Source organism: Myotis lucifugus, unplaced genomic scaffold (genome assembly GCF_000147115.1).
Source record: "Myotis lucifugus unplaced genomic scaffold, Myoluc2.0 scaffold_39, whole genome shotgun sequence".
Taxonomy (NCBI): domain Eukaryota; kingdom Metazoa; phylum Chordata; class Mammalia; order Chiroptera; family Vespertilionidae; genus Myotis; species Myotis lucifugus.
In genome coordinates this window covers 6,297,273-6,315,629 of record NW_005871087.1, presented here as the reverse complement: position 1 = coordinate 6,315,629, position 18,357 = coordinate 6,297,273, and the positions used below count along the sequence as shown (strand labels likewise).

At 42.8% G+C, this 18,357-nt stretch overlaps 1 protein-coding gene across 4 annotated transcripts in view; it reads right to left on the bottom strand.

The window, feature by feature from the left end:
- THRB (thyroid hormone receptor beta) overlaps positions 1–18,357 on the bottom strand; it is a 276,686-nt gene that overhangs the window by 62,577 nt on the left and 195,752 nt on the right. For 3 of the 4 annotated variants that reach the window (XM_006087613.3, XM_014454832.2, XM_014454831.2), the window contains exon 3: positions 8,365–8,428. The exons of the other annotated variant lie outside the window; for it this stretch is intronic. In XM_006087613.3, coding sequence (XP_006087675.1) covers positions 8,365–8,386 — 22 coding nt within the window. In that variant the 5' untranslated portion in view covers positions 8,387–8,428. The remainder of the gene's footprint in view (positions 1–8,364; positions 8,429–18,357) is intronic. 4 annotated transcript variants of the gene reach the window in all.

Sequence of the window (18,357 nt, the reverse complement as noted above, 5' to 3'; positions counted from 1 at the left end):
AAAAAATACACATATATATCTACAGCAATTTTTCCATATATCTGTGCAGTATGGGAACATTGGTCATTTCATCCTGCTCATCAAATATATCAGATTATGTTTGTTCTTGATTACTAAAAATAGGCAATGAATTCTATTAAAAAATGCAGTTTGGCAGGTAAATGTTTGAAACCACAGGATTCAAGGGAGGGGGTGGTGGTGGTGAATAACAAGAGGGTCTTGGCAGAAAGATGAGAACCACAATTTGATGTTATATGAGTAGAATGGAATCTAATGATGAGAAACCAGTGGTTTTTGAAATTTTCTTTTTATTGGCAGCTGCAGGGGGAGCTGATGGTCCAAACATGTAAGTCCTCTGTGGTGACCTTGGGCATGTGACTTCACTACACTGGCTTTTGCCTGCTGACGTGTAAAATGTGAGGATTGGAGAAAACGACTCTCAGCTCAGCGTTAGCATCAAAACAAATGCATCTGCACTCTACCAGCTTGGGGGTTGGACTTGCACAGTAGTGTCCCTTCTACAGCACAGCCAAATTCTAGAGCAAGAATGTCCTCACTGCCAAGACTGGGGAAAAAAGCCAAGAGGGATAAAACAGGGGCCCGGGACTTTCCAGTTTGGGGTGGGGACGGGTGGTGGTGGCATAGAAAAACAACTCTTGGCTCATTGCAAACAAAATAACATGTTCTTCAGGGACTACATTTTTGTTGGGAAAAATTATTTTCAATTCTTTTGAAGGACCTTGCACCTACATATGTGCAACTGCTGTGGACTTTAGTGGCATGTGGGAGATTAGAGAGGATGATAGGTCCTGACAGAACCCTGGTAGGTTAAGGTTGTTATTTGTGTTAGAAGTTGGGGGAGAGATGTGCTGGGCAATTCTTGGTGACAACAGGCTTGAAGGAGTTCATCGGAATGGTGATGGTGTGATAATGGCGGTCAATGATGATGATGGTAGTAGTAATGACAATGGTGGTGACAATTGAGGTGGGGTGGGGAACAGGGACAATGGGGCTAGGGTTAGTTGTTTAGGAGAAGCCAAAGGTTGTAAAGAGTGGCTTCTTGGAAGAACTCAGGAGTTGTTGGTAAAGAAATCATTTCCTCCCCACAACTCTTCTGCTTCCATATTTCACCCTATAAAGCCTCGTTCTCTTAACATTTCAACTTCCTGGTCACTTGGCTACAGCTCAAGTTTGGAAAGTGAAGTTGTTCTACAACTAATTGTCTTGGAGGCCTCGGGAGTTTTGAGAGAAGATTTTCACTAATCTGGCTGGATTTGGTGTGATTTCATTAACTTGGTCTTTTCATTAACAGTGTCTCTCTCAGGAGAACTTCAGGAAGTTAAAGAGACCGGGGAGGGATGGGAGAACAGAGACAATCAGAGTGCAGGAGGCCAGTTTTCTTTAGGTAGACTATATGGCAAGGTCCGATTCTATACTCACTCATATTATATAAACGGTCACTGTTCCTTCTGTTTTCTGTTCCTTTTGCGTTTGTGTTTAAAAAGTAGGGCTATATATTAGCTGTGCAGAAATTCTCGGTTTTCTTTATTTCCTCCTTGTTATGGTAGAAACTGGAGGAAATCTTGAACTGAGGTGCTGGTCTCCTCCCTTCCCCATACTGGACACCACGGAGTGACTTTCCCCCTCTTCTACCCATTTGTGGGTGACAAGAGAAAATATGTAAAAATTATAAACATTTATGGTTTTCCCTTCCCTTGCTTTCTAAGGCGTATTCCTTAGAAGAGAAATTCTGTTTATTTGCTGAGTGGGGTCTTAAAAGGGTTGGGGGATTGGGAGAAGGAGGTGAAGGGATTTAGAAGAACAAATTGGTAGTTACAAATAGTCCCAGGGATGTAAAAAACAGCATAGAGAATATAGTCAATAACATTACGATAACTATGTGTGGTGCCAGGCTGGTACTAGAAATAGTGGAGGGGATCTCTTTGTACAGTACACGATTGTCTAACCTCTCTGTTGTACACCTGAAACTAATACCAAATAATTATAATATTGAAAGTAGAGTGTAATTGAAAAACTAGAAATTAAAATGAAAAAAAAGGGATGTAATGGGAGCGGTGGGGAGAAGGTGCTATAATCTTCAAGGATATGAGCAGCTGGGGCTACCAGGTGAGAGCAGGGAGGATCCAAACTGGAGGGGGAGGGAAGCAGTGTGTGCAGCATCAACACACAAGGATTTGTAGCCTTCGGGATGAGGGGGAGAAGATTACATGAGGTTTCAGCAGTTACCATGAGGAGTGATGCGTGGGAGAGATGTCGGTGGAGGAATTTAAAGATTTTCAGTGTGATGTGTGTAGCAGCCTTGCTTCTGCCCTCAAGGCATTTCCAGGGAAGACTGATGTTTCATTTCTAGCCTCCTTGCAGTGAGATTTTTAAACATTAATTTATTTTTATTGTTGAGAGTATTATGATTATTTTTTAAAGAAGTGACACCATGCTGAGGAGGGAGCTGCTTCGTGGGGTTGAATACCCAAGACATAGAATCAAAGATCCTTTTTGTCATTGGCTCCACCGACAGGCGAGCTAGCTATTTGGGCAACTTGGTAGTTTTCTTTCTCCAAAACTATTTGTGGCAACATATGTATTGTGCATAGACGGCTCTATGGAATTGAAGGCCACATTTTATTTTTGGCCACAACTGGGGAAACAGGAATTTGGAAGAAACTGAAACACGCCTCCAGATGCCCTTTCAGAATAATTATGCCAGGAGTGTGTCAATCAATATAAAGCCTCCCAGTCCCGGGGTAACATGGGAAAGGAAGCGGAGACCACGTCTGGCTTCGGTGGTTATGTCCTTCGCAGGGGTAACCAGTACAAAGGCCTGGGCTTTGGCTGTCCTGACTTTGGGAGAAGGGACAGAAGAATTTCCAGGTTTTGCCTTCCCTGTCCCCAAAGGCTAGGACTGGGTACTGTGGGTGGATGGTTGGTGCATAAAAGGTAAATATGAGATTGTGTTTGTTGAGAAAATCTCTGACTTTAGTCATTCCTGTGTTTAATGAAAAAGAACTACATACTGAAATAGAAATGTTAACTCCTTATAAAAAACCCACTGAATTCTGTCCCTCTGTACTTATAAGAACACATTTATAAGCTTGATAACAAAGGCATAGATCATAGAATGACACCTCTATAGAGCTCACTATATACAAACTAAAAGCTTTTGTATTTCAAAGAATGCCATGCTATCATGTTTACAACTTATTAGTAAGTGGTTCAAAATAAAAATTATGTAAGTAAGATAGAAAGAGGAAAAGAATTAAGCAAATGTGATAAAATGTTAACATTCGAGGACTCTGGGTAAAGGATAGCTGGGAATTATTTGAATTAATCTTGCAACTTTTCTGTTATTAAGGAATTACTTCAAAAGAAGAAAAGATTTAAAAGGTCAAATATTACCATGAGCAAAAAGCAGAGGCAAATACTAAAATGTGAAAAATATTTGTAATATTTGATAGATAATGAATTATTTTCTTAATATACAAATCATAGGAAAAAGATAAATGGCACAATAGATTAATTAGATGAACAGGCAAGTTACAAATGAAAACCATTAAGTGGCCACTCAATGTGTGTGTGTGTAGTCAAATTCATTATAAGTACGAAAAATGTAAGTTTTAAAAAGTGTGCTAAAATTTTGCCTAATAAATAGCCTCCTCAAAAATAAACTACCAAAAACAAATCCAGAGTTGGAGAGAATATGATGAAATGGACGCTGCACTGCTGATGGGTCCCTCAACTGGCCAATGATCTGGTGCAGTTCGGCAACAGAAAAGGTTTTTAGAGATGTTCATTCCCCCTGAGCCAGCATTTTACTTAGTAGAATGTGATCCTGAGGAAATAATCAGAGGTGCAATGGGATGTACAATGCAGTTCATTATAACATTACTGACATAGCATTATATTAAAAGCTTAACAATTAGGGACTGTCTCATTGTACGATGACTAAGTAGCCACGAACGCAATTGTTTGTGGCATTTATTGACAATGGGAAATGTTAACGACATGTATGCTGCTAACATGATATGTTATAGTTGAGGGTGTCATTATTTTGCTGCCAACAACTTTTTGATCCCATGGAAAGACATTGTACTTAGGTTGCAGGACATGAGTGTAACTGTGATTCTCTTTCTGAAGGGATGATACGGTCATTAGGGAGCAGCTGAAAAGCCCAAGGAACACTTGGAGGGTCACCTTTGAAAAATGACATGGGCTTTACAATAAGATACCGAGTTTTGCCAAATTAGATGTTTTGTTTGCCTCTGAAAAATTTGTCCAGTAGGATAGTCTCAAAACACAAATGACCTTGCTCCAGGGCACCCTTTTCCTTTACACCAAGCATGTCAAACTCAGAGGCTAACACTCAAAGGCCAAATAAATGAGGCATGTGGCCCGCTGGTCGGGAGTTTGACATGCTTGCTTTACATCAACCATCAACGCGCCCATGTCTTACTTTATGAAAGTGTGATTTATAAGCTTTCAAATGTTAAGTATAGATAATCTAATCTTAAAAGTAAGTGGAAGGGGAGCTAGAGATGAATTAGTCTTACTTTTCTCCTTTAATTGATAAGGATTTCAAGATCTAGATGGATTAGGTAACTTGCTTAGTTACTATCCTTAATCTATACTAATAAGAGCTTATGTGGTTGTGATGCCCTCATGCTGTAACTACTGATCACCAGGAGGCTGCGTGCGCAGCAGGCGCATGCGGATGGGCGGGGCGGCATGCGTGGCGAGGTGCGCTTGGGTGGGTGGGGACTTGACACTGCGTGCATGGCGCGGAGGCGGGTACCATGGCTCCGCAAGGTGAGGCCGGGGGTCCCGCGGCTCCACATGGTGAGGCCTGGGGTCCTGCCAGCACAGCGGGTCTGGGTCTTGCGCGATTTTGTGCGCTGGGCCCCTAGTATATAATAAATGACTCCAACACATAATAGAAAAACATAATATCCACAAAGGGAACTGGACAATAAATGTGAACAACTGAGTTGCAGATGAAATGCAAGTGGGCAATAAAATGAAAATATTTAACCTAAAGGAATAATGGGAGATGCCAGTTTTAAAAAAACATCTTTGCAATTCTCCATTTTCCTTAACGAATGTCTCCATCCCAACAAGGAAGCAAACACTCTGAAGATGACCATGAAAGCACATGGGCAACAACAGAGAAAGCTCCTGTCATATCCTTGCAAACACCCCTCTCCTAGACCTGGAGTGCACTCAACAGTAATGCCTTGAGGAAAAAAAGACAACATCACAACAGGGCTCAACTTTGTATCATATATTAATTTCATGAAGCCAGGTTCAGTGCCAACATAATAGATCCTTGTTTCTGGCCTTTAGGAGTCTGAGTTCTTAGTTTCCTTTCCAACCACGGCCAAAAGCCTCAAACTTTGCTATTTAATATTTTAGGTATTCATATCTTAGGACAAACTCCTTTATGCTGTGAATCATGGTTTTATGCAAAGTAGAGCTCATTATAATGTCACAAATGTTAGTAGAATTCCCCTCAGCTTATCTAGGAAGCAGCACTTAATTCTAGATTAATAAAATATATTAAGGCACTTTCTTTATTCTTTATAAATCAGTATTTTCAGTGAGTTATTTCACACAGTCCTAATTTCAAATTAGTTTAAGAAAGCAGTGAGAAAATTTTGGCATGATCTAATTCCATCATAGCTGATATTAAGTCACCCCAGAAAATAATTTTCCATTTGAGTTTATACAAAATATAGCTTTAATAAGCAGTGTGTCTGAGGTGGCTTTTTTTATTCAAAAATGCTGGTCTTCTTAGTTTTAGGAAAAGAGATTCAGTGTTCTTACTCCTGTTCATGTAAAATAATGGTTTTCTTTTCATAAAGGTTAATTGGTTTTCTATACTGCATAACAATAATATTACCTATTACGTTTTTCAAAGAAGAAATTATGCATATTTGCCCTTTAAATTATGCTCCTAAAGCAAGGGCTTAGTTGCGACACGTTACAACTTTATTATGGTCTCCCTTTAGGTTTTAAAAATAAACATGTAGTACAAGACCACAGCAAAAGAGAGAGAAGAGGCACATTTTTTACTTCATCTGCAAACAAAGGAGTCTAAAGTGATAATTTTCTCAGCTGAATCCATTAACATACTGGGCATATGTGTGTATGGAGTAGATTCCTCTTGAAAATAGAACTACTGTTAGTTTCTACTCTAAGAAGCAAAGCTGGAAAGCAAAAGCTCACTGGGAGGCAGCTGGGTTTCAACTCAGCCTGCAAGGAAAGCATTCGGCTTCCACAAGACTGGCTGAACGCGGGCTTAGTCCAGAATTGTTCTGGAGCGGGCCCAGAGTCCTAGCTCAGTCCTGGAGATCAGCTGTTTTGGTTTTGGAGGTTCTGCTCAACAGTAAGATGTTCTGGACTATCTTGGACTCTAGAACAGGGGTCACCTAACTCTAGTCCTTGGGCCAAAGCTGGTTTGCTACCTGTTTTGTAAATAAAGTTTTATTGAGACACAGACAAGCCCATTTGTTTATACATAGTCCACGGCTTTTCATGCTACAATGGCAGAATGGCCAAGTGTGTAAAGCCAGAGATATTTACTATCTGGCCCTTAAAAAAAAGTTGCCGACCCCTACTCTATAGGAATCTAGGATAGATGTTCAGTACCACACTCTATCTAGAACCAACCTCAAAGCAAGCAAAAACCATTGGATCACCCACTTTTACACCAAGTTTTACTATGTTCATGTCTCAGGAGGGTGCGTTCTTTGAGATCATATCTTTGGAGGCTTTTTCAGGAGGGGGCAGATTATCAAGGAGTAGAGAGCCACCATGTGTTGAACTTGATCCCACACTGTCCTTGATCAGAGGGGCACTTTCCCTTGGTTTTCAGTACGGCTGTCCGGCGCCTGTGTGCTCACACATGCCTGTGGCTGCAAAGACTTAGGTCACCACTCCTGGTTGAGATTCCCACTCAGAGCAGCAAACACATGGAGGCTTAGCTAAGCTTGATCTACACAAATTTCCCACTGAATGAGCAGGTTTATGACACAGAAAGTGTGAAATTTAAGTGGGGAAGAGGATTGGCCAGGTTGTCAGTGGAATAGAAATGGGAGTGGGTACATTGTGATGGCTGTTTATGAGAAATGAGGTGAGAAGGTGATTCTGAGACCCTCACTTCGTATGGGTGTGAAGCATTCTGGCATTCTATCTTGTTGCACCAGGAACACGAGTGTAGATGGGTAGAGGCAGGGCAGTGATGCTGGGAGATATAATGTAATGGTCATTGCATGAGGCTTGTACACTTCCAGAAGGCTGAGCAGCAACTTTCGGTTGCTTCAACTTCTCAGTGCTACTGGGGCATGAATTCTGGGAAGAATTGTCCTGTCCATTTAGTTTGTCACTGGGTGGGGAGGTGACATAAATAGATTATCAAAAGTGAGGGTGTACCCATGACACACAGTAGTCTATGGGTACTGCCCTCCTATCATAGTAACCAAAAGGACAGCCATGGCCTGGTGCTGGGCTGCAAGTTGGATGCAGAGGTTGTAAACTGACAGTCCATGGTTGATTCCAGTGAGCAGACATTTTGATGGGCCCATGAGTTTTTAATATTTTTATACATTTATTGCTTACATTTACAATTGGGGGTATTTTATTTAAAACCTGGATTTTAACTTTTGAAAAGTCAACATCTCTGGACACACAGGGCTTCATCTCTGCTTGTCAGTGATTGCCTAGAGTGGAGGACTGGCTTCTCTTCAGAGGGAAGAGTTTTGTTTATACACCCAATCTGTGTCAGGCCTTGGCATATCTGCCTGGTCCCTGGGGCTTTGAGTTTGCAAACCCTACGCTATGTGTTGCACAAATAATTCGTGCTTTTGCAATCTTATGTCCCTCAGGGGTCATATTGTTGTTCCTCTGTCCCTTGCTAAGAGTTTCTAGCTCACTTTATCTTATGTGGTTGAATCATATTCCATTCTGATTCTACTGCTGAATGGAATAGAGAGCCCACTCTGGGGAAGATGCCTGGACTCTGGTCTGTAAGTGTGAAGAGCTATTTATTACATTGATCTGAGTGAATGTACTCAGTGACGAGAGTGATCCTAGGATGGCTAAAAACTAGCCTTTGACAGTGAGTTCTCATTTCCTCCCCATCATGTCTGTGGTGATGACACATCTCATAGTTTCTGAAGATGAGAGCATATTTGTAGAGATGTATTCCTGGGATGCACTTGCATTTCATGACACTTGTTGGTTTGGAAATTATTGTTGCTAAGACTCTCAGGTTGGTCTTCTAGACAACTTATGTTCTTAATTAAGTGGAACAAAAACGGAGACACATCAAGAAAAATTAAAAAGCACAGATACCTGTCATACTGTTGGGAGTCATAGGTTAGTAATCATTCTGGACCCCTTTTTTCACTGACATCTCCTACAAAGAAAAAGACAAGAAAAAAACACCACAGGTTATAACCTGCATTTTCCATAATTTTTTTGTTCCAAACAATACCACATGTGTTAATCAGCAATTTGTTACTCTCAAGTCCGAACTGGGGAAGTTGAAGCATAGGGGCTAGTTCAGTGGTCGGCAAACTCATTAGTCAACAGAGCCAAATATCAACAGTACAACGATTGAAATTTCTTTTGAGAGCCAAATTTTTTAAATTTAAACTATATAGGTAGGTACATTGTTATTAACTTAATTAGGGTACTCCTAAGGCTTAGGAAGAGCCACACTCAAGGGGCCAAAGAGCCGCATGTGGCTCACGAGCTGCAGTTTGCCGACCACTGGGCTAGATGATGGGTGGAAGGAATTACATGTGAAGCAGAAAGAATCCAGGAACAGGGAAAGAAAATCTTATATTTAATATTCTAGTACTTTAGTATGACTATACTATTACCATTACCATAGCATTACTAATAGATTAGTATTACTCTTATTCTATTACTACCATTAGTATAGAATTAATAGTATATGACTATTACTATAGTACTTTAGTATTTAGTAAATTTAGTGCTATTTTCCTAAAATGAGTTCTAGAGTTTTAAAATATAATTTTAAAGTAGGCAGGTGTCTAGGGCCCATTGCATGGGGTCCTGTAACACACAGTGTGGCAGAGAAGGTGCCCTCCAGAGCCATGGCTGGGGCCTGGGGCTCACCAGCCGGTCATGGGGTCAAGGGAGAAAACAAAATCCCAAGAGCTTAATACTAAAGAAAGCTGAGCTGTTTTATTTGCCAGGAAGGGCAACAAATACAGCAAAGAGCCTCACTGAGTAGGTCAATGGGAGGAGGGTTGGCGCAATGTGTTAGAAGGGGGAGGGGGACTATGCTAATGAAAGACCGGCAATGAACTTGGCAATGAACTCTGTCCAGGAAGGGTGAGGCACAGGTCTGCATGTCACTGGATAGAACAGGCCGGGAAGTCTCTGACTAGATCCAGTGAGGGCCCTTCAAAGTTGATGGTCCTTTAACAGCTTGAACATTTCAGCATCAGTGACTGACCAGGAGAATGACATTCAGTTTAGGCTCCTAGGCAAATGCTCCTGAAATGGAGAATATGCCTTTTACATGAGCCATTTATTTGGTTGGTCAGTGGAGAGGCCTCGATTAAGAGCCTACTATGTCCAGCCTTGGCTTTATCCAAAGATAGCACTCCAGCCTGTCCACCAGGGGCTTCCAATCTAACAGAGGGAGAGAACCACACTAAAAAACAGATGCAAAAGTGTATATATGTTTTCCCTTAAGTGTCTCGTCAGAGAAGACGGGGACACAGAGGAAGCAGAGGCCATTTCTACCTGGGGTAATCTGGAGAGGCTTCCCAGTGGAGGTGACCCTGGACCCAAAGGCTTTTCTTTTCAGCAGGCCTCCCCCGTGTCGTGATTTAATGCTCTATTCTCACCCCGACACTCCTGAGGCACATGGGCTACTCTGCAAGAATGAGCCTTGTGTAGAAAAACAGGGAAACTCCTTTAAATCATGTAGCTTTCAAGCAAGGGAGTAATATGATCAATTTAAGTTTGTAAAGCTTCCCAGCGGCTGCTGAGTGAAAGCAGACCAGCGAGGGGGCCACAGCAGGGGGTGGGTTGGGGGGGTGGAGAGAGACGAAAGTGGCCAGTGGTGGCAGTGGAGGTGGTGAGCAGAGGGGGAGGGGTTCAAGTGACATATAGGAGGAGGAAATACGAAGACAGTGATGAATGTGCTGTGAGCATTTAATACTGGAATAAACACCCAGGATGCAAATAGGTTAAGACCACAGGCTCTCAGTCCTCAAGGGATTTACAATCCATTTTACAAACTGGCTGAAAAGGCAGAACTATTGGCAAGGAGCAGTTAAAAATACAAGCCACGATGCCATGGGCCAAGGGGCGGTGCTGAGACACACTCAGGGCTGAGCCTGCCTCCGGGATGAAAGGTGTGGCTCACAAACAACGTTAAGAGCAAAAGGGACAGCAGCTTGGCACAGGACATATGATCGGGGGTGGGGAGGGAGCAGGCACTGGCAAAGAACGAAGCTGCAAATGTTGTTTAGGGCCCCATGGTAGAGTCTTGAAAGGTCTGCTATCAAAGTTGGACTTGATCTGTGGGAAACGAGGAGCCATGGAAGTCCTAAGGGCATGACCCTATTTGAGAAAGATCACTCTGCCAGCGTGTGGAGGAGGCTAACCTCTGGGGGCACCTCTGCGTGGGATCCTTGCTGTTTTTCTGACTTCATGTTCAAGGTCACAAAGCTAGATCGACAAGGCCCACAGAGAACACCCCAACTCCGTCTTGTAAAGCTCCAGTGCACTTGCTCTGTTGGCACGCCCGTCATCCCTGTGTGTTTCCATTTTCCCCTCAGAAACTACAACATGGAAAGGACAACTGTAAAAATGACCCCTTTAAAAATCTCTCCATATGGACCTACTGAGTCATTGCTTAGACAATCCGTACATAATTAAAGTGAAACACTGCACCCTGTCCCCACTTGGCCATCGCCACTGCTCTGCCTATGGCATCTGGAAACGCAGCTGGTGAAGGCAAATGGCTGTCCTTTCAGTGGGCCACACCCACGCTAGGAGAGCAAAGGGGTTGTGGAACTCTGCTGGGTCCCTCTTGCCCCCACTTTGAAAAAGCAACTCTTTCCCTCCTAGAGTTTCCCTTCCATCCCCTCCCCCTCAAAGGGAAACACCTCTTCCCATCAAACCTTTCACCCTGACATTCGGGAAACGTTTTTAAGAACAAGTTCAATCCCAGACATGGAGGAGAGACTGGACTGGAGTCATTCCAGGTGGTTTGGAGTCTAGGCTCAGTAGTTTGGCCGTCTTGGACAGGTTGTTTAATTCCCTGAGCCTCATTCCCTGAGTTCCCACCCTTTAGGTTACCATGGGGACCAAGGGAATTTGAAAATGCTTTGTAAATATAAAAGTAGTTATTGGAATATTTCTTCATTATTATAGTTACTGTTATTATGATCTCCTCATCTCCTGACCAGCCTCAATCATCCCTAAGGATGGGAAATTGGAACTATGATCTGGCCTCCACTTCGAAGGGTCCTGAGGTGGTTTAAAGACTCATAGCAGCACAGAAGCCGACTGCCTAGACCAGTGGTCAGCAAACTGTGGCTCGCGAGCCACATGTGGCTCTTTGGCCCCTTGAGTGTGGCCACGAAGTATCAATCGCACTGTACGTGTGCGTCCGCACGTGGTATTTTGTGGAAGAGCCACACTCAAGGGGCCGCAGTTTGCCGACCACTGGCCTAGACCCATCACTACACCAAGATAAAATGGAGGTGGAATTCCTCCCCTCCCCACTGCCATTCTCCTCTTCTAAGACTGAATTTTATGTTGTTGTTGTTGTTGTTTTTTAATTCCCCCCCTTTCAAGGTTACCTTTCATGCTCATTTAAATTTGTTTTGAGGGGCAAGGAAGGTTGGGCACACAGATGAATGTGCACCCAATTTTATAGCATCCTTAATGCAGTGGAGTTGTCCTTGCCTGAGATTTTTGCATTTTAATAGTAAATCTAACATCCAAGGAAGTGAATCTATATATATAAAAGCCTAAGCGACTGTTCCAACTAGTTGAAAGAATGACTAGTCGACTGGTCGCTATGACATGCACTAACCACCAGGGGGTAGGCGCTCAATGCAGGGGCTGCCCCCTGGTCGTCAGTGAGCTCCTACAGCCAACCTCCCGCAATCCCTCCTCCCTGGCTGGCCAACCCCGATCAGGACTGGGTGAGACTCCCCGATCAGCTCTGATCGCTGGCCAGGCCGAGGGACCCCCCACCTGTGCATAAATTCATGCACCAGGCCTCTAGTATATAATGGTTGAATTTCTGATGATGGAGAACTCAAAGAAAAGAGATAAGGTATACTCAAATCATACCACACTATAATCCACCTTTTCCACTGGTAAAACTAACCCTTTTTGGGTGTAGTATAAAAAATAAGTAAGAACAATTTTTTTAAAGCCAGCACAATTAGACAGATGAGGCTGGTTAAAAGGAACCTATGACTCTGAGTTAAGAAACATGGTAACATAGTAGGAGGTCTGCCTTGTGCTGTGGCTCAGTGTTAGTCCTAGTGGACCACCTCCTAGAGCAGAAGGCAGGGTCGGAACTCCTCTGCCGGGGATGGTGGGAAACTAGGGTCCCACATAAAAGACATCAGCAAATGACTATTGAATGGCAAAGCTATAATTTGCGTTTCAGATTTTCGGTAGTCGCTGTGTTTTGCCTTGAGGGAGACAATACAACCAGGATCTGTGGTTGAAATTGAGCTTAATTTGCTGTGGCTGATTATTTTGTTCTTAATCATTGCAAAATGATTAATCTTTACTCCTACCCCACCCACCCCTTTTCCTTCAAGCTCAACAACTTCATGATGGAGCTCATTTCTACTCTTTATCATAACCCATGTCTATGCCACATCATTATACCCTTCTCTCCCTCTCCCCTTCTCTTTTTCCTTCTCTATTCAGGCAAAGTCACCATGGCATAGAAAGAGTGTGGGCCCAGCCACTGACCAACAGAATGACATAAGGGATGTTAAGAGCCATGGGTTGCATTCCCAAGCTATCAATATGTATAAGGCCATTCACTACACAGGGGAATGCATGAATTAAATAGGATAGGTGCACTTGACACATAGAATTCTTCCATCCTCGTGTGCAGGGTTCTGGGGCTGCAGCCTGAGTAACTTCCTGTTTCTGCTGTGAGGACTAGGTAAGCAGTGGGAGGGGGGCTCTTGGGGCCAGAGTGGGCTTTAAAACAAACACAAAAGCCCCTGTGAATATAAAGCAATCTGCTGCCACATCTAAGTTACTGGCACACTGAGTGAAACTTGGAACAATTTCTAGCCACATAACACAGTGACGGAAAAGTCAAGAAAAAACCAGCCAGTAAAAGTTTTATGAGGCCAACGCTAAAAGAATCAGACTGAGTGCCTGCTCTGTTTATAGTGTATTTTCCTTGTAGCTACCTTTTCTCTACAGGTGGACTATCATCTCCGAATGTTTCTAAGAAATGGAAACTAGCCCTAGCTGGTTTGGCTCAGTGGATAGAATCGGCCTGCAGACTTAAGGGTCCTGGTTTTGATTCTGGTCAAGGGCACATGCCTGGGTTGCCGGCTTCATCCCCAGTGTCTGGTGTGCAGGAGGCAGGCAATCTATGATTTTCTCTAATCATTGATGTTTCTGTCTCTCTCTCTCCATTCCTCTCTAAAATCAATAAAAATCTATTTGAAAAAAGAAAAGAAATGGGAGCTAGTCTCTTTAGAGGAAGCAGATGGGTGGCTTAGAAACAACTTAACAGATGCCCTGTTGGTCAAAGCAAGTAGTTAAAACTGACTCTACTGACACCTGGTGGAGAGTAGGGTAGCTTTCCTGTGCCAAAGAAAATAAAAGTGTGTGTGTGGTGTGGTGTGGTGTGTGTGTGTGTGTGTGTGTGTGTGTGTGTGTGTGTTTCGGAGGGGATAGAAACACATTCATCATGTCCGGGGAGTTAAATAACTCTGGAGGAATGAGGGTGTTACACAGAACCACCAGATGCCTGAATATATAATTGTGGTTAGATGACTCACTGAAACACGTGCATGAAAAAAACAAACAAACAAGAATGTGAAAATAAAACATTAGGAGTAAAGCAAATAACTTATTACCGACTTCTCAAAAGTGTTTGCTGATGAATAAGACAACAACAACAAAGAACCCACTCTTGCCCCCAACCCTGGACAGCTTCATGAGAAAAGACTCTAGTACCTGATCACTTGAAAGAGCTATCTACACCCCAGGATGCTACCTCCTCCAGACTGAGCCAATGCTTTGCTGCCTTTAGAATCCGCAGTCAGCTCACTGCAGATTTTCAATTCTGGGATAAAAAGAAGAATCTTCCTAAAAAGGTGTTGGGAAGGCTGCTTTGCCCCTAAAATTCCTTGAAGATGAAATAAAAATCTTCTGGTAAATATAGTTATAATTGGTTATTACTTAAATGCCAAGTAGTGGGCGGGGGAGGGACACTACAGTGCAAAGAGTCCCTACAGAAATATACTTCATAAACTTTACATGGTCTCCATTTCCCGGTCATTGGTTTCTTGTTCGACACTGCTTGAAGAAGGTTCCTTTGGCTAAGTTTATTGGCAAATTTCTATGGTTCCCTGTAAGGTGTTATGTACATACTACAGCACACACACAGACTAGATTTAGTCTTTCAATAATCTGCTTTAAGGGTGATTTTCAGGAATGCACCAGAGCAATTATTAACCAAAGTTTGTAAGAATTAACCCATTGTGTTTAGGTGATAAAGGGCTGGGACACCAAATGAGAATTTAGGATATTTTTATTATTATTATTATTTTTAATCAAAGGAACCATAGTTAAGGGGTGAATTAGGGAGTTGGGCTGAGTAGATCTAGGTATGAAGGTTAAGAAAAAAAGAAGCCTGTAAAAGATTCATGTATTTACAATTTTCTTATAGTTTTCTCCCTGACATTTAAGTTAAATTTAGAACATATATATTTCCTTAAATGTTCTGGCTCTACATGATTATGACCAGGAAGTGTACAGTTAAAATATACTTCCTCCTGGTGTCAGTGATTCTAGAATACTGACATTCCCAACTTTCTCAAGCCATGTCACCCTCAGTATTTCAGTAATTTTCTTTCACAGTCAAAGGAAATACTTAAACATTGTATTTATTAATGAATTAGGTCCAAATAGCCTAATTGTATTTGTGTGGTGTCTGACAGTTATGTGTTTCCCTCAAAATTTAAACACATTCCTATGGGTTTGCTGTGCCACTCCCAGGGTGCCTTGGTACAGAGTTTGGGCACTATGGCTGTAAGAGTTTGGGAAATCAATGAAAAGTTCAAAGGTGTGGTTTACATGATCTTATTTTGGTACCATTGTAATTAGTAGTTATTAATAGTAGGAAATGAGCAAAGGGAAGATCAGATATTATAAGCATGGCCATTTGGGCAGCTTCACCAGGAAGCCGCAACTTTACACCCAGGGAACCACCAATCCACTCCTGCAGATCACTGGAGGAAGGGATTGGACAAAGGGTAAGATAGGTGCAATGAGTCAGGGTGATATAGGGAAGGTGCCTGTCAGTTAAACCTGGAAACAAAGATAACTGATTAGAGGGGTTGAGACCCCTGCAAGTCCATGAAAATTTGAGAATATGTAATTCCCCCAGACAAAGGAGCTCTTGTCTTTCCTGGTTCCTGTGGCTCTTTTGCATTCGCTCATGTTCCCTCCATAGTCATGTGGATCCATCAGTCAACGGACTGATGGATCAGCTGAAAACACGAACTAAGCTAGCCTGATGCTGGATTGGACTGTGCCCCAACATGGAATGGAAACTGGGCAACAGCTTTCATTCTAGCCCTTCCAAAGGCACAGCTGGTGGGATGAAGGGAAAGGAGACCTTGGAAACCAGGGATTTAACTCCTTGCAAATAAATGCCACTCATTCTCCTGTGCAAGTCTCAGAAAATTCTTTTTCTCATGACATCGCAAGAAACCTACTTCAACCAGCAACTGGTAGGGATGAAGAGAGCTCCCACTAATATCAATTTCCCCCCTTACTCTTTGTAAGACCATGCCCATATAATTTTACCTTTTAGCTTCATACAGCTAAGTGAGTCAGCCTGCCTTACTATTTTGGAGTAGAGAATAAGAGAATGAGACACAGAGAAGCTTTGCAGGATATAAGCTAGTCTTTGGAATAAATAATACTTGACCATCATTCAGAATTTCCTCATGAGCTTCTATCATTTGGGGAGGTTTTGATAAAGTCTCTAAAGAGTAAAAGAACCCAGCCCTTGCATCATCTAAGGAGGGGGATGCAATAAGTCCCATTAGCCCTGGGAATTATAGGATTGCCCAAAGGTAGTCAAGAAGTTGGCCTGATACTATTATCTTAGGTGAAAATCTGACAAATGAGCATGAAATGTTTAATATGCCAGAATACTTAAATGAGTAGATCTATAAATGAAAGCTTGCCTGCTTTTCCATCCTGTTCTGTTCTCAAACTTGAGCAAGCACCTGTAAGTCTTGTTAAATCAGATTGCTAGGCTCCACCCCCAGAAATTCTGATTTAGCCAGTCTGCAGGTGGGGGTAGGTGGGTGAGTCTGAGTTTCTGTATTTATAACAAGTTCCCAGGTGACCAGACTATCTATACTCTCCAGGAATCACATGTTAGGAGCTACAGCCTAAGCCATGGGGGAACATGTTAGAGGAACTGAGGTGCTATGTTGGTCAGCTACACCTGTTGCTGGGCCGGCATCCATACTTCTTTCCAAGGCATAGTCCTCCCTGTCTAGAACATTACCAGTGAAAAGGTGATGGCAAGGCACCTGGCTCTGTTGGTGAACAGTTACCTTCTCAGAAGGCCATTTGCATTTAGGTGGGCACCCTTGAATTTGAGATACTCAAGTCCTCCAGTAATAAAGTGACAATGCAACACAATATATGCAGAAGTTTTACATTTTCAAAGAGGTTGGCTTTGCACTCTGCTAACATAAGTTTGGGGCACAATCATGGAGGCTGTAGAAAAAGTGGTACTTAATTCACAGGAGGGAGTTCACGGCAGAATCAGCAGAGGAGACTTGCTCCCCATCTCTAGGGCTGGGCTCAGGCATGTGTACCTCGAAAAGGCCTCCCTGCTGATCCTATTGAGAACTTCTACTCATGAAAGAAGCTCTTCAGAATGAGCACGAGTGTGGGGATAGGTCACCCGCTGTTACTGTCTTACCCGCTGCTATGAGTCCACATGCATTGGTTGGATTCTCTGCTGTCTTATGTTCTGTTTGAGTTCTACAGGCCTGCAGAAAAGTTTCTTCCCCTGCCTCTTCCTTGGGTGGTAGCAAAATCACAGCTAGTGTGGTTTATCCAAAGTACATTGCTAATTAAAAACCATTAGCTACACATTGGAGAACACATTTAAAAAGTGGCATCTTCATAGTACCAGCAGGTCCCTTGCACCTTGTCAGTGGAACTTCTGTACTCAACTCACACTCACCCTCCTCTCCTGCCCTATGTTTTTATTTTCTTAGAGGAGGGTGGTCCCCAGGTCAGTAACATCAGCATCACCTGGGAACTCTTTTTGGAAACGGAGATGCTCAGGCTCAGCTCAGACCCACTGAATCAGAGGCTCTGTGGGTGGGGTGCAGCGGTCTGTGTTCTAACAAGCCCTCCGGTATGACCCTGATGCATGCCGGGGTTCGACAACCAGTGATGTATAGTATCTCTGCACTTCCCTGCTCATTGCATCGATGAGAAGGTCTTCCAAAGGTGGGGACCGCTCCTTTCCTCTCCCCACCAGCTGGCCCAGTGATCAGAGTAGAGCAGGTACTCAGGACACATTTGTTAGTTACTGAAGCTGGGGCAGCTCTACTTCATCATGTGTGGATAAACACCCCCCCAACCCCCCGAGTTACCAACGCTGCATCTAAACCATTTCCCTTCTCATGGGTTGAATTTTTCATATTTACAAATCAGCTTTCTGTAAATCCTCTGAGTTTTTTTACATTCCTTTGACCCCAGGAAACCAAAAACAAGATGCAGTGTTTTAGCCGGCGTCTGTTTCCTGCTGGGGGAACGGGCTTTTCCACATGATGATGATGATTTTTGTGTGTAGGCATTAGAAATATGTTATTGATATTTTCCCTGGTTTGAACTTATTTACCAAAATTCATATTCCTTATTTCATCACCCTGAACATTTTTTTGCAGCCTACTTCCAGCATCATAATTATTTTCTGAACAATAGAACGAGATTGCTGATTCATGTTCAGCTCACGGCTCCAAGCATCTTTTTTTCTGCTGTACTTGTGCCCGTGCAACACAATGATGGTCTATTCATCCCTCTGAATTAGAAATG